The sequence below is a fragment of the Zeugodacus cucurbitae genome, chromosome 6 (assembly GCF_028554725.1).
Source record: "Zeugodacus cucurbitae isolate PBARC_wt_2022May chromosome 6, idZeuCucr1.2, whole genome shotgun sequence".
NCBI classification, from domain to species: Eukaryota; Metazoa; Arthropoda; class Insecta; order Diptera; family Tephritidae; genus Zeugodacus; species Zeugodacus cucurbitae.
Genome location: NC_071671.1, coordinates 48,244,122 through 48,267,533, shown reverse-complemented (window position 1 = coordinate 48,267,533; position 23,412 = coordinate 48,244,122). Strand labels below are relative to the sequence as shown.

General features: G+C 35.4%; 2 protein-coding genes across 4 annotated transcripts in view; both read right to left on the bottom strand.

Annotated features, from left to right (window-relative positions):
* The window catches only part of LOC105218447 (glutaminase kidney isoform, mitochondrial), a 47,786-nt gene extending 40,292 nt beyond the window's left edge, over positions 1–7,494 (bottom strand). For 2 of the 3 annotated variants that reach the window (XM_054233022.1, XM_054233023.1), the window contains exon 1: positions 6,533–7,493. In XM_054233022.1, coding sequence (XP_054088997.1) covers positions 6,533–6,913 — 381 coding nt within the window. In that variant the 5' untranslated portion in view covers positions 6,914–7,493. Of the gene's footprint in view, positions 1–6,532 lie in introns of all 3 variants that reach the window. The other variant, XM_054233024.1, reaches the window with a different exon arrangement.
* Positions 7,495–15,915: 8,421 nt separating this feature from the next.
* Positions 15,916–23,337, bottom strand: LOC105216975 (nucleoporin Nup188). Its single transcript, XM_011191764.3, has 11 exons — positions 23,176–23,337; positions 22,895–23,114; positions 21,994–22,833; positions 21,765–21,936; positions 21,510–21,619; positions 20,753–21,451; positions 20,014–20,282; positions 17,880–19,947; positions 17,368–17,522; positions 17,094–17,307; positions 15,916–17,025 (listed from the first exon to the last, which is right to left on the bottom strand). Exons 1-11 carry the CDS (start codon positions 23,196–23,198, stop codon positions 16,075–16,077), a joined length of 5,721 nt encoding a protein of 1,906 aa, XP_011190066.2. The 5' UTR covers positions 23,199–23,337; the 3' UTR covers positions 15,916–16,074.
* Between the last annotated feature and the right edge of the window lie 75 nt (positions 23,338–23,412).

Genomic DNA, 23,412 nt, shown 5'->3' with positions numbered 1-23,412 from the left:
TATAGGATAATAAGAGAGCAAAAACTTACAGTTATTTGCAATCGCATGCTTTCTTATGCATTTTATTTTGCTGTTTGTACCCTTATAAAGGTTTTACACAAAGCAAAAAATTACACATGATATGTTTCTTTAACAATTTTGACGAAAAAACAAATGCAGTAGAAAAATCGAAATGAGAAAAGTAGTTCCTATTCGACTTGGCTTTGGTATATCTCGTAATTGGTTATGAATTAATTTAAAATTAATTTAATATCAATAAATTTAAATATTTTCCTATGAAAATATGCAAAAACTTTGTAATTCTAATAATGTTTAATATTTTGTCTGTGGTAGACCTTCTGGCGGAAATGCCCATTTGTATTGTATATTTGTATGTATGTATGTATGATTTGCAACATTTATTTCTTTATCTTTAATTTTAATTTTTTTCTAATTTCTTTATGGGTATATATTGGCTTATATAAAAGCACAAACATGTAAACCGCATGTAAATAAACCAAATAAAAACCACACAAAAAAAATCGAGATAGCAAATGAAGACACGAAGTAGAGCAAATAGAGAAAGAAATAAATAAGCAAATCAAAATAAAACACACAAAACACCATAAAAATAGTTTTGCAAACATAACAAAATCATAAAATTGTTTACGTTAGTTTTATTACGCTATGTACATATGTACATACATATGAAATTACGTAAATATGTACAAGCAAAAAACAACAAGAAAATTTAAAACTATTTTATATTTTATATTGAATATTGAAAAAACTGTAATACAAATGTAATCAAAATCCAAAACTTGGCGACTGTGAAGCAAATGAAACGGTTTGTTAAAGTATAATAATCAACAATATTTAAAGTCTGTGTATGATCTGAATTATCTATTACATACATATGTATGTATTTACTTTTATGGTCTTAGAGACCTCGTGGGGTTAAATTTTTTAAATTGCATGTTGATGTTATTTCTAAACACATTTAAACCGAAATTACTATAGCAGAATATTAAAAGCAAAAATAAATTAATAATTGTTAAGAAAAATAATGGGTATTGGACTTTGAAAATATTGTTAGGTTTTACTCTTTACAAAAGTTAGGAAAGAACTCCGTACATATCAGAGTAACATATCATAAACAAATTCTTTCCCTCTCTACTCAAGACCTCTGCAGTCAACAGTAACGAGATTTCCTCTCTTAACTATCCGAAATTGTCCCAATCTTTCTTTCTATGATTCTTGCTCTATGTAAAATCCCTCTTAAAAAGTGCCAAATAATGGTAGCTTTTCACAAAATACGTGTAGTGGAATCGGGAGATAATCTAAGATTTACTATATGTGAGCCGTTTTTGATAATTTTTCTTTTTTATTTTTCCGTTCGTTTAAATAATTCACCTTTATGAGATCTCAGTAGAAATATTTTGGAAAAATATAGGAATTCAGTTTTTTCGTTCTTAATTACTTACGATTTAAAAGCATTCAGGCGTTTTCTTTGGATTTGGGAAGTCGTAATCAAATTAATTTCATTGTCCGTTGTACTTATGACAGAATATATGGGAACGTATGTATATAATTGATAATCCTGATATAGTGAATTTTTTTATAAATTGTTTGTTATTAAGGTTCTCAATAATTCTGATTTCTGGAATTTCAGGACTTTAACTTAATTAAAAAAAATTAATTCATAAAGAAATATTAGAATTTATCCCAAAAAGTCGGACATAATTCGGAGTAATTAAAATAAACTATCTTAAAATATTTACTTTATGTAGAAAATAGAAAATATTTATTTCAACTAATAATGTCTTTAAATTTTAATTCAGTAACATACTGAGGAATTATTGCAGAATGAACGTATTAATTAATTTTTATCACATATTCTATGAGCATGTTGTACTGTGTAACAGATTATAATATTCTTAACCCTCTCATGCCCGAATTAAAATGGGCGGAGCAAATATTTGTTTTTTTGACAGATATATATTAGTCTTAACTCATATATGAAGTGCTATTTCAAAGTCCTATGTAGCCCGGTTCATTAGTTACAGGATCAACATCCTAAATTTGTTAAATTATTATGAATAAACAAAACACTTTTCTCGTGAATTTTTTTTAATTAACTCTCTTATCTTTACTTATTTATATAGATCATTTTGATTTAAAATATACCTTTTATGTTTATGTTTTTGAACAACTTTTGTATAACTTTTTCGCAAAACGATTTTTGCTAATTTCTCTCTGCGGAGAACTCTTACTGAATGAACACGTGCACAGCTCATATTAGAAAATATAACTGTAAGCTTGCACAACACATAAGTCTACAAATTGAAAAAAACCGCTGTTCAAAAATATTTAAATAACGAGAGTTAGAAGCCGGTAAGTACAACCTTGCCTATAGGCAACATTGGGCATGAAAGGGTTAATAAGATGGTTATTACTCAACCCTTTCGATACCAAGAATTTAAGCATTATCAATAGTAATATACGTACATACATATATATATATGTCTGATTAAAGAAATTGCATTATTTAAGTTTGTTTAATACTGGTTTAATAATATTCGCTCTTTTTTTTTTTTTAGGTGAGTCATGCACAATTTTATGCAGATGCTAACCACAGATATTTTTATTGCTACGAGCAAGTAAGTTTGTTTTATTTTTTAAGAAAAATTATTAAAATGTTTAGGAATACGGAATTAAATTTTTTTTGAAAATAAAAAAAGATGGAAGCTAAATCGTAAATGATAAGTAAATTATTAATGCTGAATTCATTTATATTTTTTAAAGCAAAATATATGTTCATATATGTACATATGTCTGTAAATAAAGGTTCTTCGTTATAATTAGGAGTGTCACATAATTCCTCAAGGGAAAGCAATAAATTTATAGCAGACGACAATTAATAAACTTATTCAACGGTAATTTTCTAGACCATAAAATTATATAAATTTCCTCAATATATATTACAATAAATATTTTATTTTGTCACAGATTAGATAAAAAAGTCGCAAGTAATTATTAGAATAAAAAATTGCCAAGCAAAAAATGTTTCAAATAAATAATGGATATAGAATTTAATTTTGTAAATTAAGTTCAATTAAATTGAAAATAATTACTTAATTAATTGCCTAATATTAATTGGAAAACGTCGCGAATTTTTTTAGAATTTTTAGAAAGTCTCTAAATGTCTAGTCCAGTATGGACGTCATTATTACTTCATTTAATTGTATTCGATTGATTACTATAATTAATTAAGTGCTGTAATTGACACAAATTTCAACATTTAAATTGTTTTAGTAATAATCGTTATTGAAATTTCGCACATTTCGAGTTATAAAAAACAGTTATATGCTTCATTCAATTAAAAATTTTCAGTCTAGTGATTCTTTAAATTGGCTGCAACTAATTAAATCATTAATTTATATCAAATTGAATAATTAATATACTGTGTACAGCAATTTAGATGAAATAAATGTATACTAATTTGTAGATATTATTCTTCACTCCTATAATATAATCTCCACAAACAAATGTATCGATCAAATAAACTTATTCATAAAAATAAATTAACTATGGCAATATGGCAACATTGTTTGCAATTTGCGTACTAATATATTGAATTATTGAATGCATACGCCCACTGGGATATTTAGCAACAACCCAAGGGGGCTCGGAATACATAATAGCTATACGTCAGATATTTGCAGTTAACAGTGATTCACTGATATATTTTATTTCATGAAAAAACGCATATTTTTTTAAGGAGTAGATATACTTATATGTAAATATGAATATTTATATATTGTACATACATATATCTAAATTTTGTCATATTTTAAAATACACAGGATTAAGCGAAGTGTTAAAGAATTTCCAAATTTGTGTTGCGAAGAGAAAACTACGTCGTTGAAAAATATTTTTTGTCAACAATATCAAATCTTGAGCGAAAATAAGTGGCACTAGAGCGTCAATATTTGCATATTAACATGCATATATGTACGAAATATACATATGTACACCTTGATTTTCGAATATAGATACAAATATACATATGTACAAGAGTATATAGGTAGGTAAACACATGGACAAATATCTGCTGGTTAATCAGGCGTGAATTGAGGCATTATTAGCAAATATTGCTGTCCCAACAGACATGTCAATTAATAATGACAAATGTACACACAAGCTTTTCCGTAACAACCACGCCCCCAAATACCATCAATCATATACAGTGGGCTACTTGGTCAAAAATATATTTTTTAATATTAAATCTATCTGCAGTTCTTCAAGGAAACCCTTAAGTAAGTGTCTTTTAAAAATATATTTGTCATACTTGGGCTTATGAAACCACAGAAACCACTTTTTCAACAATGAGTTCCATTTAGTGCTAATTTTGATAGCTTAAGTGCGATAAAGTCAACTTTTTGACTAAAAAAAATATTTCTATCGGTTTTAGCAGTAATCCACTGAGAGACGAGTTTATCTCTTAGTTTGTTATTAAAGCCCAACCCAAAATAATAGCTTATTGTTTATCGAAAACTGAAGAATTACCAAAACTGGAAGTTAAAAATTTTTATCGATCTGAGACAGTTTGTTGAACATTTGTAGTGCTTCTGTTGAGCGACAATAGGCAATAACTTAACGTATTTAAATCACCTAATTTCTTCCGAAAACACAAAATGAAAAGCGGAACATTTTAAAGCTAAACTTGTCCAAGAAAATTCTAAAATTATACAAATATAGACATTCCGCACATTTCGCCTAAATAAACCCACCCACTCGATGGAAATCAAACTCAGTATATTTCAATAGTAGGTTGATCGGTACATAGAAACTCTTCTCTGATATTGGTATCGTTTGCATTTGTCTATGCTAGATGTGTCAGTAAGAAGAATCTGAACCCACAAAACAATATGACGGACAGCGTTTTTTAAAACTCATCGGATTTGCTTGAAACTCGTTACTCGGCGATTTTTGGGGACCCGGTAAAACCCAAGGGATATTGATTAATTCATTAAGTTGAGAGTTCAACAATTTCTGCTTTATAAGGATCGGGTCGCATATTTTCCAAAAATTAAAATTCCAAAGTTGATAAAATAAATGTTTTGGTACTTTGTTTTCTATTTTGTGAAAAATGTGACATAACGGTTTAGCGATTTTACTTCTCAGTGGACAAGTACTCGGAGGTACTGGGATCATCACAAAATGTCTTCATATCGTTATAAAATACGCATATGTTCATTGTCTTTCAATGCGAGTCTTTAATTTGGGTTATATAGTCAAAGTGATATTCCTTGAATTTATATTGACCAGTTTGGATAGATAAGTATTTAAAACTTGAGGGTATACCTCTTAAAAATTACAAAAGTCAACATTTCTTAAACTTTACTATCGGAGGTCGTATTTGCCTCTTTCTATTAGGACTACAACTTTGTTTCCGCCGTTTTTTTTGTAAATTTAAGGCTTTTTTTCACATAGGACAGCCTCAATGTGCGTATCCGAAAGCATTCGATGAGCCTCAGCCGCACTTTTCTTATAATTAAAAAAAAAATTTCCCGCAAATGTCGAGAATTCGGCTCAAAAAGAGACATTTTCAGCTGAGAATAAGTTTGGGATGCAAACAGATCCCTACAAATATTTTGTTGGGTTAATGTTGACACAAATGTCCAAGATCGATATAAAAAAAATCGATTTAATCGACCAGTGCTTGACCCTAGATACATCTAATATTATTCTATATACGATCTAGTATAGAAAAACGTCTGCCAAAAGCAGGCCGGAGGCGCAACCTGGACTTCTGATTAGACAAAATCACACAGTTTTCAGTTATCTCATAATTGCTTATAAAAATCTAGCTTCATTGTGGAAGGTCTTCAAAGTATTGGATCTTGAGCACTATAAGTTTTTAACCTCGCGTCGATAGAGCAATCCAGTCTTATAATAGACGGTTTCCATAAATTATTTGAGTAATATTTAACAACAACAACACCAACTTCGGAACTTTAATCTGTTGCACAAGCCCTATTGGCAACCATTTTCTCTAACTTGGAACTTCATACCACAACACCCTGTATTAAGTCATTATATTTTAGCATTAAAACCGTTTGTTGACAGCGCAACATTTATCCAAAACGCTTTTAACGACATTTGTTAGACAAATTGCCCACAATTATCATTGGCTTTAGCCATTTAAGGCACCACGGCGCCAACACGTTCGCGCAAAGGACGAAATTTTAGACAAAGCATGACTTTGTGTTAACCAAAATTAGAGCACATAAAGCAAATTGTGGCGTGCGTTAAAGGCGCTTACTACATAAAGACATACAGATATACATGTGTCCGGGGTGTGTGTTGCGTGGGCGTTTCAGCTGTTATATCACCCGTGAAAATCGATAGGCACGACTGGTTGGTTACTTTGGTTGGTAGGGAATACGGAAGTATTGTTGTTGTTGTTATGTATTAAAAATTATTAACTGCCACATATCAGCTTCCAATACAACAAAAGCACCCTTGTCTGCCACACTCACTCACTCACCTCTGAGGCAATTTTCTCTTGCAACTCCTTGCCGGTGTGTCCATACTTTGTGCGATCTTCTAACCACACGGTGTTGTTGTAGTATGTTTGTTGTTTCGCCTCCGTTAAATTGGTGGTGCCGCTGCCGCCAGTGTTGTTGCTATTGTTGTTAGTGTTAATGTTGTCTTTCAACGCTGCCTCTGTTTTGCTATCTTTGCCGCCTTTGCTGCCACCGTTAAGACCGTTGCCATTCGTCGCCGCCGATTCATCCAAATTCTCGGCCAAATTCAAAGCGGTCGCTTTAGCACGCTTACTCACAAATCCATTAACGAGTTGCAAGGCATTTAAATGGGAGCTTTTGGACAACCACAAATTTTTAATTGACGAAGAACTTTTAATCATTATTTTTTCACACGACACTTGAGAGGAAGAAAACGGTTTTTCGAATTTGACAGGTGTTCTTTTTTTTGTTTTTGTAATTTTTTGAGATTTTTTTTTGTATTTTTTTCGTATTCTTTTTTGGCGACTTTTATTAATTTCGACTTGTCTTTTCTACTACCTCTATGGGAGAGGGAGGTGTGCGAAAAAGAAAAGAGTTCAAAAAAACTTTTTAGAGAGTTTTATCTAATTTTTAATTTCTGCTGTCTTCAACTTTTCGTGTTTTTTCTTACGTTTTCTGCTGCGAAAATCACAACGCGCACACACGTTACAACAAATTTACTGACTGCAGCTTCAGCTACAAAAAAGTTTTATGTAATTTCCGTTGAAGTAATTCAATTTCGTTTCTAAATCTCGTCGAGCACTTGAGATTTCTGCTTTGAGTTTTTACTCTTGAAAAAAATTTATTTTTTCTTTAATTTCTGCTTAGCACACGCTACAACAATTGCACTCCAGTTAGTCGACTATTTTTTTTTTGGTTGGCTGCTTTGCTGCGTTGGACGACAAACGGTCACGTTGGCTTCTCACGAACTACTGAACGGCCGTGTGAACTCTTGGCGCTCTTGTATCTGCCGAAAAACCAACGTGGGTCGTTTGGTATACGCGAAGCAGGCGGTCGTCGGTGCGCGATGAGCAACACATGCTTAACTACATACATGTCATATAAGAAATATTACTAAGTGTATGTGTGTATGTACATATGTATGTTCGTTTGTGCTGTGAGGCGCGCACACACACCACCTTGCCACTTTTGTTTCAACATTGCTGCCTTTCACATTTTTTCTCAGCAAATTTTCGCCTAGTTGCCTTCAGCCATTTCTATGTGCTTGAATATATCTATGTATTCGCACTTTTCTCCCCAAACTCTATGTTTCTTATTGTTATTGTTGGTTCATGCTCATGCTCAGTCGCGCAAACAGCTGCTCTTATTTGCTGCAAACCTCAACGGTGACTGCGATTTAACCAACTCCTGCCTACCTACATAGCACTCCCAAAGAACGAAGAGTGTTCTACATAAATATATGTAGGAAAGTATGTACATATCTATGTCAATATGTATGTATGTATGTCAATGTAAAGATATGCTTTGCGAAATGCTCTCTGTAGCATAAACATAATCAGCTTATAGCATTGAGCGATGTTCTGTTTATACCGTAGATGGGAGCGTATTTAATGTATAGTAATTTTTTTTATTATATGGCATTTTGCTTAATTACTCTTTTTATGGAATAATATTGTAAAATAATGTGACAGAAGTGTGAAGCGCATGTAAACTGTCTCTTTAAGTCTATATTTCGTTAGGTAATCTTTATAAGCAGTTATTATTATTATTTCTTTTTTTTCAAAAATAATAAATAATTACGCAATGTCCAAAGGACTAATAAATAGATGACAAGATACGCTAATCAAAAGTTATTTTCAGTTTCAATAACGTAAGGTAATTCTGTAATCTCATTCAAAACATTAGCATACTTCTAGGGGTTAGTACATATTAAGGGGTTATATACAGTTAGACGGCCGAAAAAAAGTGAATTTTCCAGAATTTTTTCTGAGAAAACTTTTTAATTTATTGATCCAAAAATTTATACACATATTATGGTATCTTTTAACTGTATTTTAAGACTTAGTTTTAGTAAAAATATATATTTGAAAAAGAGCTACAGCTGATCTCCAGGAGCTCCTTTCAAAAAAGACGTTTTGCGGTGACTACTATATCTCGGAACTGGATCATTTGAAATTAAAAAACCAAACAGATTTCGTTAAAATAATGTTAAATCTAGTAATTAATCGAAGGAATAAGCAAAATAAAATTTTTTGACAAAATGGCGGTTTCTCAAAAAAAAAAAAATCGCTTCTTCACCGAAATTTCGGCCTTAAATTGTTTATAAAAAAAAAATATTTATCGGAGAGAAAAAATCTACGATTAATTACTAAAAAATATATTTAAGAAGGTCGTGTTAAAATTTGAGACTAATCGGTCTAGCCGTTTTCGAGTAATGTTGGTCACCGACTTTGAAAACACCATTTTGAGAAAAAGCGTTTAAAGTTTGGACCTTGTACTTCCAAGCACTCTGAAACGCCTTTTCAAATTTTTCATTTGCTTGTAACTTTGAAAATATTCACCGGAACGATATGAAATTTTCTGTGTGTATTCTTAAATATATGTACATTAAGAAAATGAAATAAAAAAAATCGATTTTTTGAAAATTCTAACTGTATATAACCCCTTAAATAAGTAAAAAAAATTGGTTCGTTATATCACAAAATATGCGCTAGCATATCCAAATTCTTATAACACAATACGTATGGCTTTAAAAAATTTACATTAGCAATGTTTCAAAAATTAAGTTTCGAATATTTTCCAAAAAGTTATATAATTATAAAAGACGCACAAATCTTCTCTTAAATAATAATATTACATTATACCTTTTAAGCATCAAAATATCATTTTTTTAATAAAATACAAAATATAGGACTTAAGGAATAGTACAAAATACACTTAACATGAAAATGAATTGCATACATTTTGGCGCTCTGGCGCAAAATCGGTTAAACTTTTAAAATAGAATAATAATTATGATTATGCGGGTACAGTAGTTTACCGAAATAAAGAATATTCGTTTTAACACAAGCCAATTTGTTACATTGAGTACCTTAAATAACGAACATCGGGGATTTGTAAGTACTCGGTTTAGCGAACAACATGAAGAAGATATATGAAGAAAGAGAAAAAATCAAATAATATCGAACCAGAACTAAAAATATAACTTGAAAAAAAAAAATCAAAAAAAAAATGTGTGATTAGAAAAAATGTTGAATTTTATAAAAAAGCTTAAAATTATTGATCAGTACCAAATAGTAGAAAAAGAGTCAGAATTGGTCCATCTTGGAAGAATTTAGCTGATTTGAATTATTTTGTAATGGTTTTTCATTTTTTTAACAAATAATTAACAAAACAATTTATTAAACTGCAATTTACGGATATTTAACTAATTTTTATTGAAAAACATATTTCAAAGTGAGTACTCGAATTAACGAAAAATTCGATGTAACGAACAGGCCTGACAATTAATGTGTTCGTTATTTCGGACAACTGCTGTATTTTGTAATCGGTAAACACTTAATCGATAATTAATTACCTTTCTAATAGCTCTTACATACTTTAGGAATTATTATTACTCTACAAAGGTCAGTTTATCGATATTATTAATCTATATCTGAAAATATTCATTAATATGTATTATGTGTTATGGAATCTAAACTTAGTTAAGGGTTAATAAATACTGTAGAACGAGGAAACGTTTTTAGGCCTTTTTTAGTGTCTCCTCCTCCCCGACTTTAAGAAGTTTATGTTGTTGTAAAAAAATTTAAATTAATTTTTAATTTATTTTATTTTATTTTAATTTAATTTCATTTTATTTTATTTTTTTTTTTCATTTTATTTTATTTTATTTTAATTTAATTTTATTTTATTTTATTTATTTTTTTTCATTTTATTTTATTTTATTCTATTTTATTTTATTTTATTTATTTATTTTTTTCATTTTATTTTATTTTATTCTATTTTATTTTATTTTATTTTATTTTATTTTTTTATTTTATTTTATTTTATTTTTTTTTCATTTTATTTTATTTTATTCTATTCTATTCTATTTTATTTTATTTTATTTTATTTTATTTAATTTAATTTAATTTTATTTTATTTTATTTTATTTTATTTTATTTTATTTTTTATTTTATTTTATTTTATTTTATTTTATTTTATTTTATTTTATTTTATTTTATTTATTTTTTTTTTAATATCATTACGTTTTTTGTTTGCTTTAAGCCTGCCTCACAGTTTTTCACGCAAACATAACACATTTCACACCTGTCTGCTATCAATTTTCATTAATTGAGCGAAGCGTCGAATTCGCACTAAAAAAGCGAAGCTGATTTAGTCATAATTCCGCATATATTAGTTAAGAATTATTTTGTAATTACACAGCAAATATATGTATGTGTACATATGAGCATGAAATCAGTCCGTTATAAATGGAATTTTTTTAATTTTAGAGTTTTTTGGAACTTCATAGCGCTGCGACAACTTCATGGCTGTCAACTAGCAATTTCACAATTATTTTAAGGTAAACTCGAGCAACTCATTTTGCAAATAAATTACATTAAATGTTAGATATATACGCATACACATATGTATATCTGTATGTATGTATCTAAATACGAATACATAGAAATTTGAGAAATTCGCTTTTACTTCTTTTATTGCCGCTCACTTATAACAAAATCACATAAATGTACACAAATTACTCAGCAATAAAACCACGTGAGCGCATTGCTTCGGTGGCTCACTAGCCTCGACATTCAAGCACTTAGTACAATGAGGTGCTCTCGCCAGCGCTCAGTGAAAATCTATGAGTTGCGCTCCGCATACAATATTTGCACCTTTCTACATACAGACATACATACTTCTGTATATACATATATACTCGTACTTATGTATATAAATTTGCGAAGACTTAGTCACAATGACTATATACAAATAAATACATACATACATCCATATAGATATGAGTATATATGTGAGTACCAACTCGTGATTTTCAAACTTCTTCGCCAAGCGATAACTACCAACGTCACAACGTAACGCTTTGTAGTAACGACGACAGCGAAGCAGCAGCGTCAACGTTGGCAGTCAGCAAGGAGAGCTCTCAACGCTCATTCGACAATTTTGGGGGCTCGTTTGTGCGCGCGTCAGCAAATTAGTGATGAAGTGGCTGCTGATAGCACACACAACGCTACACACATACATATATATGTATATGAGTATGCAGGAACGGATGTGGGTCTTAAACAGTTATCATGTTTGTAGCTCTGCCTTTGGCCAGCTGCCACATGGCTCACATAGCTGCACGTAGAGGTATTTAAAAAAGTGATTTATCGCTCGATTTATGTGTATGTGTGTATATGTATGTATGTATGTTCGCCCATTTCTAGATGCATCAAGTCCATCAAGTTCATTTGTATGCCGGTTTACGTTGTAAGATTATTAGATAACCAATCTATATGAATGAATTGGCGCAAAATCACACATACATACTTTTATATACATATCTTACATATATAGTAGGTATAAAGGAGGGCAGATAATGCGTTAGATAAGTGTGCGCAATTGTGACGAAAAAGCTGATGTGTTGATGTTTAACCCTGCAATGGAGAATATTAATTATAAGAATTTAACACAATTTTTATTCAAACAAGTAAGGAAGGGCTAAGTTCGGGTGTAACCGAACATTTTATACTCTCGCAATTTATTTATTTAACTTTATTTATATTATATAATACACAATTTGACCCACATATTCGTCATATATGTATATTGTATAAAGTCCATTGAAAGTCGGAAACCATAATATTATGTTAGAAGCACCGAGGTTCTCGTGTTCGATATATGGGGCCTTAAAAACCTATGGTTCGATTTCGGCGATTTTTAGAATGGGGCTGCCACACTATTAACATAGTATTTGTGCAAAGTTCTGCAGCGATATCTTCACTAGTACTTACTTTATATATTGTAAAGTAAACGATTCAGATCGTCTTCAAAGTTCTGGTATATAGGAAGTAGTAGTAAAGCGATTTGGCCTATTTTCACAACATGTCATTGGGATGTAAGGAAACTATTACAAACCAAGTCTCTTTGAAATCGGTCGAGTAGTTCCTGAGGTATGGTTTTTGACCCATAAGTGGGCGACGACACGCCTTTTTTCCATTTTGTAAAAAAGTCTGAGTGCAGCTTCCAGCTGAGATTTCTTATGTGAGATTTAGTGTTTCTGACGTTTTTCGTTAGTGAGTTAACCCACTTTTAGTAATTTTCAACCTAACTTTTGCATGGGCGGTGGGCGTGGTTATTATTCGATATCTTTCATTTTTGGTCTGTATTAAGAAGTGGCTAAAAAAACGACTGCAGAAAGCTTGGTTTATATAGCTCTATTGGTTTTAGAGATATGTACAAAAAACCTTTATTTATGGCTTAGTTATGGCACTTGGCATGTGTTTTCGGTTTTCGCCATTTTGTGGGCGTGGCAATGGTCCGATTTTGCTCATTTTCGAAAGCAACCTTCCTATGGTGCCAAGAAATAAGTGTGCCAAGTTTCATCAAGATATCTTAATTTTTACTCAAGTTACAGCTTGCACAGACGGACGGACGGACGGACGGACGGACAGATAGACATTCGGATGTAAACTCCACTCTTCACCCTGATCACTTTGGTATACATAACCCTATATCTAACTCGTTTAGTTTTGAGTGTTACAAACAACCGTTATGTGAGCAAAACTATAATACTCTCCAGCAAATTTTAAAATATTTTAAATAAATAAATAAAATATTTAGAAATGAAAATAATGAATAACTATGGAATATAACTAAAACAAGTAAGGAAAGGTTAAGTTCGGGTGCAACCGAACATGTTATACTCTTGTAATTTATTGATATATTTGACCCATATATTCGGTATAAAGCCCAATAGCGAAACGAAAATCATCATATATGGTATATCTTCTTCTTCTTGACTGGCGTAGACACCGCTTACGCGGTTATAGCCGAGTCCAAAACAGCGCGCCACGCATCTCTCCTCCTGGCAGTTTGGCGCCAAATGGCGCCAAATTATACCAAGCGAAGCCAGGTCCCTCTCCACCTGGTCCTTCCATCGGAGTGGAGGTCCCCTCTTCCTCGGCTTCCAACAGCGGGTACTGCATCGAATACTTTCAGAGCTGGAGCACTTCCATCCATTCGAACAACATGACCTAGCCAGCGTAGCCGCTGTTTTTTTTATTCGCTGGACTATGTCTTTGTCGTCGAATAACACATATAGCTCATCGTTCCATCGTCTGCGGTATTCCCCGTTGCCAATGTTTAAGGGACCATAAATCTTCCGCAAAACCTTTCTCTCGAAAACATCGTCCACGCTTCTGCACCGTAAAGTAGGACGGGAATGATGAGGGACTTGTAGAGTTTGGCTTTTGTTCGTCGAGAGAGGACTTTACTTTTTAATTGCCTACTTAGTCCATAGTAGCACCTGTTGGCAAGAGTGATTCTGCGTTGGATTTCCAGGCTGACATTGTTATTGCTGTTAATGCTGGTTCCCAGGTAGACGAAATTATCTACAACTTCAAAGTTATGACTGTCAACAGTGACGTGGGAGCCAAGACGCGAATGCGCTGATTGTTTGTTTGATGACAGGAGATATTTCGTCTTGTTCTCGTTCTCCACCAGACCCATACGCTTCGCTTCCTTATTCAATGTGGAAAAAGCAGAACTTACGGCGCGGGTGTTGTTTCCAATGATATCGATATCATCGGCGTACGCCAGTAGCTGTACACTCTTGTAGAAGATTGTACCTTCTCTATTTAGCTCTGCAGCTCTTATAATTTTTCCAGCATCAAGTTAAAGAAGTCGCACGATAGTGAGTCACCTTGTCTGAAACCTCGTCTGGTATCGAACGGCTCGGAGAGGTCCTTCCCGATCCTAACGGAGCTTTTGGTGTTGCTCAACGTCAGCTTACACAGCCGTATTAGTTTTGCGGGGATACCAAATTCAGACATCGCGGCATAAAGGCAGCTCCTTTTCGTGCTGTCTAAAGCAGCTTTAAAGTCGACAAGGAGATGGTGTGTGTCGATCTTATTTTCACGGGTCTTCTCCAAAATTTGGCACATGGTGAATATCTGGTCTGTTGTTGATTTTCCAGGTCTAAAGCCACACTGATAAGGTCCAATCAGTTTGTTGACGGTGGGCTTTAGTCTTTCACACAATACGCTCGTCAGAACCTTATACGCGATGTTAAGGAGGCTTATCCCACGGTAATTGGCGCAAATTGTGGGGTCTCCCTTTTTGTGTATTGGGCAGAGTACACTGAGATTCCAATCGTCAGGCATGTTTTCTTCCGTTTCAGCTCTTCGCCGCCGTATTTGAATAGTTCTGCCGGTAATCTATCGGCCCCGCTGCTTTGTTGTTCTTCAAGCGGGTAATTGCTATTCGAATTTCTTCACGGTCGGGTAATGGAACATCTGCTCCATCGTCGTCGATTGGGGAATCGGGTTCGCCATCTCCTGTTGTTTACTTTCACTGCCATTCAGCAAGCTGGAGAAGTGTTCCCTCCACAAACTCAGTATACTCTGGTCATCAATAACTAGATCACCTCTGGGGGTCCTACAGGAGTGTGCTCCGGTCTTGAAACCTTCAGTTAGTCGCCGGATCTTTTCGTAATTTTCGAGCATTACCCCTGTCGGCCAGCTTGTCAAACTCTTCATACTCAAGCATTTCGGCCTCTTTCTTTTTTGTCTGCAAATGCGTCTCGCTTCCTCTATATGGTATATAGGCTGAGGCAATTCCTGAACCGATTAAACTCATTTTACCCACCAACATACATTATATCCAAAATTATATGCTCACTTAATTTGGATATATATATTTCACATATTAGCCGATTTATAAGTTATTAGGCCCATCGTATTTTTGAAAATCCTATGATTAGCTATATGAGAGCTCGGGTAATTTATGATCCAATTTTACAATTTTTGACACAGAGATACACTATTAGAAGAAAAAGATTCCATCTGAATTGAATTAAAATATCTGAGAGATTTACCGATATTTTCGGTGCAAAACTACCATAAGGCACTGAGTTCTTCATATTCGATATCCGGGGCATTGAAAAGTTATAGTCCGATTTCGACAATTTTCATAAGTGAAGCCACAGATGATATACAGTATTTGTGTAAAGTTTTATTCCGCTATCTTCATTGGTTCCTAATGTATATATTACAAAGTGAAAGAATCAGAGGGAATTTAAAATTGAGTTATGTGTAATCGTTTAAAGCTCCCTTCCTTCCACTTTTCATTACGCTTACCATTACTCGAAAAATTCTTGTAAAATACTAAAATCAACTTTTGTACGAAAACTATTTATTTAGAAACAGTTTTGTTAGAAAACTATATTCTCATTGAAATTAGATATAAAAAACACTTAAACACTGTACTTATAAATAATTTCTGCTTGTTGCAATAACCGACTTTAGCGTCGAAAATAAGCAGCATGCAACCTAACCACACTTTCAACCTCCGTTTTTTAATCGCTTTGACAAATAACGGTAAAAAGATTGGACATAAAGTGCAAGTAATCCTCTTCCACCAGTTGCACATAGGAGAGCGGCGTATAGGCGGGCTCATCAGGTGGTAAATATTGTATATCCTCCAACACTTCAATCTCATCGTCATCCTGAACCTCAACAATTTGATCTCTGCCGGCGCTGTTCCGTTTCACCTCAGTGCCCAACTGTGCGGGATCGCCCTGACGCCGCAGCGGTGGACGTGACAGCTGCGGTGTGGACGAAACCGCTGATGGCTGCTGCTGTTGTTGCGCATGCGCACTAGCGCCAATCGGACTAATCACACGCGACATATCGAAAGCGGTCGATGGCGTCTGCTGGTGCTGATGGCGATGATGCTCTTGCTGTAAATGCAGACGACGCACCACATTCACACGTAAATCGGACGAGTGGCGACGCGCACCCGACTGCGACGTAGACGAAGCGCTACGTGTTGTGGTGCCACTACTGCTCACTGTGGCGTTGTTGGCAGCACCAGCATCTGCGCTGCCCAATTCCATGAACACCAAGCCGTGCTTGCGGCGATACCACATTTCGCGATGCTCACGATGGTCGATCAGCACCTTCTTGCGCACAAATTCATGGTATGCCAAGAGTTCGGTACTGATCTCGCGACGCACAATTTGTTTTTCGCGCGCTGGCAAGTAGGGATTCTTTAACGCCAACATGCTCTGCGAGGCGGCCAACATTAGTACGTGCTCGAGCGCAAGCAAGCAGAGTTCACCATCCAGATTGGCGAGCAGCTCGTTCGGTGGACAATTCGCTGAGGAAACGGATGTAATGGAGACAGATTTGGAGAATTGGCGTTGTGAGCGTGCCAATGCTGTTGTGCCGCTGACTGGTGGAGTAGTGGCGCCATCTCTGCTGGCGGGCAATACATTCAGTGGCACTTCGTGGAAACCATGACTTTGCTGGAAGTGTAAAATATAATTTTATTTTAGTTGTAAAAACCTTTTTAAATATGCTTAATTGACATTACTAAATTGAGCACTTTCGTAAAAACACCAACAATGCTCAGCACTGTGCCAAAAGTCAACGTTATGGCCGTCTCATTCAATTTGGGCGCCCCAAAATGTATTTCGAAAATCGGTTCCCATTTGCTGACCAAAAATTCCGGTGCGCATATCAAGTCCAGCAGTTTGGGACTGAAACGCTGCAAGCATTGTACGCTCAGCGTGATGATTTCGGTGAGACTAGATAAAAATGAAAACAGATTAATAAATAATTATGTTTTTTGGCTGCGTGTTACTTACTTATTGAAGGCGCTGATGACTTCGTCAGTGAAACCAGGACGCTCAATATCTGAGAGTATGTCCAATTGCAAATTGCGTCCGGAGATGAGGCATTTTAGATTTCTCGGCTGATGAAACATAGAAATGGCGTGACCCATGAGCACTTGTACGGCGCGCTGTGTTTAAAAATACAGAGAAAGATAAATAAAAATTTGAGGTTAGGGAGAAAAAATTTAAAATCTTTTAAAAAATAATTTAATGAAAATGTTTATAAATTTTTTATGATTTTACTTTGGAAAAGAGAGATTTTGGTAGATTTTCGTATTTTGAACTGATTTTCATAACAAAAACCGCAAAACGTAGTCTACATTTAGGATGGTATGATAAAAAAATAATATTTCTCACCTACAAGCTCCAATAATCAGAAATTAAATGCATAATCACGAAAAATTAACTACCAAATAGCAAAAATTCGTTTTATTTTATCTTGGAGCCTTTCAGAATCAAGAGTTTTTGAAAGCTATTCTACTCACCATCAAATTGAACAAGGACTGGGAGTGTTCCAAACGCCACAGTGACTCGAATTCCACCAAATTCGACACCAAAGTAACTGAACTCTTGATCAACTCCATGGCCGCCGGCTCCAAAGTCTGTTTGGCCAACAGCAATGAGTCCACCAAATACACCTCATGGATACCCACAAATTGCAAGGCGTGTTTCACGAAGTAATGCTTATGCTTCTCGAACAAGATAGTGACCAAAGTGATGCCACGCGTATAGATGGGCCACCACTTCTGCACCGTCCAGCCGTTCTCTTCAGTTTTCGTTTGGCCCAACACCGCGAAATTGGACTGCAAGAGTTCCTTTGGTGGCAACAATTTCAGCCACAAATAATCGCCGACATCACAATGCAAGAACTCCGCCGAGCAATTGCCCTTCGCAAAGACGATCAGCACATCGAGCAATTCGACTGAGAGCTTTTGCTTGCTATATAGCTGCAATATGGAGCTGGCGCAGCTCAACAGACGTTGGAATACTTTATTCACAATGAAAGGCAGGTCCCAGTTACCGGGACCGGCATCATGAAATATGCTCGCCACCGTTTTGAGCAGATTGAAACTCAAGACGAGTGAGTTCGATGAAGTCTGTTGCAGTTGCTCCAGCTCCTGCTTTGCCTGTTTCTCTACACGCGCGCTATTCTCCAATGTTTGCAACTCCGAGCAGATAATGCTAACAACTGAGTAGAGGAAATTCAGCGCGGCATCGGAGTCATTCAGCAACTCAGCAGCCAGCAGATCGGCGCATTTGATGGTGAAGGCGAGACACGCCTCTTTGGCACGCAAATGCAAATCTTCATAGCAAGAGGAGAGACGGCTGAGCAGTTTAATGAGTTCTTTCAACATTTCCACATCCTCCTCGGGACTATCTGTGTATGAGAGTTTGAAGCTGAGCAACACGAAGAGATACAGCTCGCTGAGCACGATGAATGGACGCAGATCCTCGATGAATTCAGCGCGATCCACGAGCGTGACAAGCGTTTGTTCGGCGAGCTTCTTCAGCTGCTTGGACGGCACTTCAACGAACTGCGGCTGCTTCTTCAGCAGTATTATCAGAAAACTCTTGAAGGCCGCCAACCGACACAGCCACTCGGGCACATCTTCGGTAAACAGTTCGACTGCGCAATATGGATCCGCTGCGGGCGTTTTTGGCATATCATACACATACGTAAGCCACTTATTGAAATTGGACGACTCGAAGAAACGCAAAACGACTTCCTTCAATTCTTTATTGCCATTCGGCGGCGTGGAGAATATTTCAATGGAGAGTATATTCAGCAGTTGTGTGTAAACACGCGCATTTTTGCCGAGTGTGCTGAATAACGGATTACAAAGTTGTGTCCAAAACTTCGGACGTTTTGTGAGCTCCTCCACCAAACTTTGCATGCCATTCTTCCAGAGCGAGTGGAATATATTCATTATTTTACTGGGCAATGTGTGCTCCACCATTTGTGAGTCCTTCGCCACAGCTTCCAGATAGTCTTCTAAGAATGTTAAGATGCTATCAGCAATTTGCACGCCAGCCTCCTTGCCCAAGAAGCGCTTCTCTTGTGTGGCATTCACTTTGAAGAACGCCTCCGTCACGCCGGGTTGCTTTTCAATGCACGCTTCCACCAACTCCAATATGGCGACTTTCAACGAATCGCTCTCTAACTCATCGGGTAAACGCTGTAGGAAAGTTAAACGTATTTGATCGGGTTCCATATCGAGACAAGCCAATAAGGACATATTGAATTCAAGCGCTATGCGGCGCAAAAGGCGACACGACAATATCGGCAGCCAACGATCGAAGATGTTGCTCATGTAGCTCGTCACGACCGGTATGATGCGCAGCGTATCACGTTGCTTGGGTTGCGTGTAGATTAAGGCTTCGAGTGGCGACAACTCGCTGGTGTCCTGCGCCGCCGGTTTCAGCCGCAACAGTTGCATGAGTATGCGCATGGCCAAACGCACCAATAGCACGATGCCATGTGATTGCTGTATCATCCAATTGGACTCCATTTCCATGGTGTGCTGTAGGTAGGCATTGCCGAGCGCTACGAAACTGGAAAGAAAGTGAAGTTGAAATTAAAAAAAATAATAATTTTTTAGAGGTTATGTTTCCGCTTACCGCAGCAGCACCATGCCATTTTCGATATTCGACAAGCTATGTATGCATATGTCGCGCAAAAACTTCTTTTCTGCGTTTATCTTCTCATTTTTATCACCGAGGCTGGTAACGGTATCCAAAATGTCGCATACGAAACCCATAATTTCGGTATAGATTTTGTGACGTTCCGTTTGTGATTGAAAGCCCCAAGCATGCATATGAGGAAATACTTCGCGCAGCAAAAATATCAAACCGGGTATCTCGATTTTGAAGAAATTATTGCGTTGAAGCTATGGATATATAAAATTCATTTAAAAAAATTATTAACATATAATTAAAAATATTTAAAAAGTAATTAAAAATAATAATAATAGTAATAGAAAATTAATATATAAAAAAATACAAAAAAACAAATATATAAAAAAATTATATAAAAATATAATAAAAAAAATATAATAAAAAAAATATAATATATAAAAATATTTGAAAAAATTGAAATTAAAATATTTTTAAAATTAAAAATATTTAAAAAAATTTAAATAAAAAATAAATTAAAAAATATAATAAAAATTAAAAAAATAATAATAAAAATGAATAAATAATTAAAAATATTAATAAAAATAAAAAATAAAAATATAGAAAAAATAATACAAAATATAAAATTAAATAAAATAGGATCAAAAAAAGAAAATTAGTTTTAAAAAATTAAATTAAAATATTTTCCAAAATACAAAAAAATAATGAAATTCCAATTATTCACCTTAGTATAAGTGCGTAGAAATCCAATGTAAGCCATCAAAAAATCATAACGCTCCAGTTTCTTCTCCACATCAATCAAATAGGAGCCAACAATACGCGAATCGAAGCATATACCCAACGCATCCTCCTTAAAACTGTCGAGCGTTTCATTTGTTATCGCTGGCAAAATGTGTAAATGTACAACGCGTGCATAAATCTCTGCATCCACCAGCGGCAGCAGCATCGTGCAAACATTCAAGCAATTCGCCAACATCTGCACTGGCGGCTGTGGCACGGCCTTAAACTTATTCAGCAAATCAATACACATCTCTGTGGGATGCACCATCTCCGCACTGATTGCGCTGAGCGACTTGGTGCGTTGCAAAACATTCTGCAGATACTCCAGACCCGCATTAATGCGACGAACGCGTTCATTTTGCGACCAGTCACCTTGATTCTGCACCGTCTCCGCGAGTAAACAATTGATTTCGTGGTGTAAAACCACAAAATAATTGAGTGTGACGCGAAAATGAACGCAATAACCCTCGGTACGTGACATTATGGCCGCAGTGGTATGTGCTGGTATTATGAAATCCAAGTGTGGGAATGGCATTATATCGGCAGTGAGTATGTAGTCCTCCTCGTTGATGGCGCGCAAAGGATATTTGCTTTCGTCGTATATATCAGTGTATATAGGCAGTGATTCAAGTTGGGTTTTGATCTAGTAAGCGGAGAGAATGTTATTATATCATTGGTAGTGCGCCTAAAGGTATGCTTACAAAATTCGACATGCCCGCTTTGGTGAGCGAACTCGCCAGCATTGAGAGATGCACAAAATCTACAGGGAATGTCTCCAGAAGTGTGTTGAATAACGAGCGGACGCCAATATCTGGAAATAAATATAAAAAAGTGTATGTTGTTGTTGTTTTCGTTTTGTGGCATATATAAATTTTGCCACTTTTCTTTCTAAGCACTTCACTAGTTTCCACAACAGAATTTACAACTTTTCTTTCGTAACAATCCACTAAACTTACCTTCATTCGCACAAAACTCCTTCGCTAGTGTTGGCCATGACAGTAGCTCGCTCAGCAATTCATATATGTACGCATGACGCGCGCAAGAGCCATCACCATCGAAGAAATTACACATGTGCGTCAGCATATTGTAGACAGTCTTGCGTACTATGCGCGACACCAAGCTATCATCCTGAAAATATAATTTTTTATTATTTAGTATTTTTTCGCCATATTACAATCCAACTACCTTAAACATGGAACTTGTCAGCAGATTGTGCAAATACTCGAAACAACGCAGATCAATAGCGCGCTTCCCCATTAACTGGCATGGCAGAAAAGCTTCTGCGTCCTCAATGGCTTTGGTGAAGCGCATTTTCAGTAACATCCAACCCAGCAGCAGTGGACCATTTTCAGGATTGTGATGCATACGTATGATGTCCTTATCCAACAAGTCGATAATATTGAGCGCCAACGAAGAGGCTGTGTCACTCAAGTCGATACACTTCAAAAGCAAAATGGTCTCCGAGTATGCCAACCGCGTTATTAACTCATTATGTAGCGGTTTGCCAATATCCAAGTAACTTTGTTGTCGGCCGAAGGTGTGCTGACGAAAGCAGTTGAAGAGTTTCTCAATATGCTTCAATTCGAATGGTTGATGTTCACAAATGAGCAACAGAATGTGTAGCACCTCGTTGATTTCGCGTGCATTGCCCTCGGACCAGACAATCAGACGTGTGTGATAGTCGAAAAATTCACCGTTCGCCAACTGATTTGGTGGATATGCATTAATGAGTTGCTCCAATTGACTGAGATAGGAATCGCGCAGTTTTGGCAGTGTAATTTTATTCAAAATCTCTTTGTATTGCGCGTGATATGGATGATTGGGTGTTTTGTAGAAGATTAACAAATTTTTCACAATTTTCAATACGATCATGCGTTCGAGCGTGTAATAACCCCAAATATCATCCAGCAATTTGCTCATATTACTCTCTGATGATATGTGTGTGGTAAGTGAGCTGGCGGAACCGCGATATTCGTTGGTTAGATAGTAGCAGAGTATCTCCCAGCATTGTTGTGACTCCAAGTCCTATAACAACAACAATATATGTTAAATATATTTTGTAAAACATAATTTCAAAATAACACACCAACAACTCTTGCAAATTCTGCGTGAATGGCAGCAATTTCTCCTGTTTTTTCCTTTTCAACAAATCTTCCAATTTCACATTTGACGCTGTACGTTTGCGAAACTGCAGCACACCATCCTGCAGTTCCTTCGATACATTTAGTAGCTCCTCACGCACCGTGCTCTCAGGTGTTTCATGGTGTATGCCGGATACAAGTTGCCACAAGCGTTTCCAATCGGTGCTGTGGTGTGGGTAGTATAATAAATTTATTTTCTCTTGCATATTTATAATAAATTACTTACATTACACTGCCGTTTGCACTCATTGTTTGCTGCTTCTGTTTTTTAACTTTCTTTTTTGATGATTAGCTAGAATTTCACTTAAAATTTATAAATTAAGTGCAAACGTGAAATTCAATGCATAGCTCAGCCGCCAAATATTCCGAAACGATGCGGTTGTCAACTGTCAAAAACAGCTGTTTGTGTTTGCAAACAATTGTAGTAGATTTATTTATGACGTGCGAAATACTAAAAATAGTA

What these genes read in the sequence shown, in the direction of transcription:
- LOC105216975 (XM_011191764.3), bottom strand. Translation starts at nt 23,198, where the DNA reads ATGAGTGCAAACGGCAGTGTAAT. An exon ending in AGTCCTTGTTCAATTTGATG is followed by an intron (nt 17,523 to 17,879) that starts GTGAGTAGAATA and finishes TTTTAAACACAG; the next exon opens with CGCGCCGTACAAGTGCTCAT. An exon ending in GTCATCAGCGCCTTCAATAA is followed by an intron (nt 17,308 to 17,367) that starts GTAAGTAACACG and finishes ATTTTTATCTAG; the next exon opens with TCTCACCGAAATCATCACGC.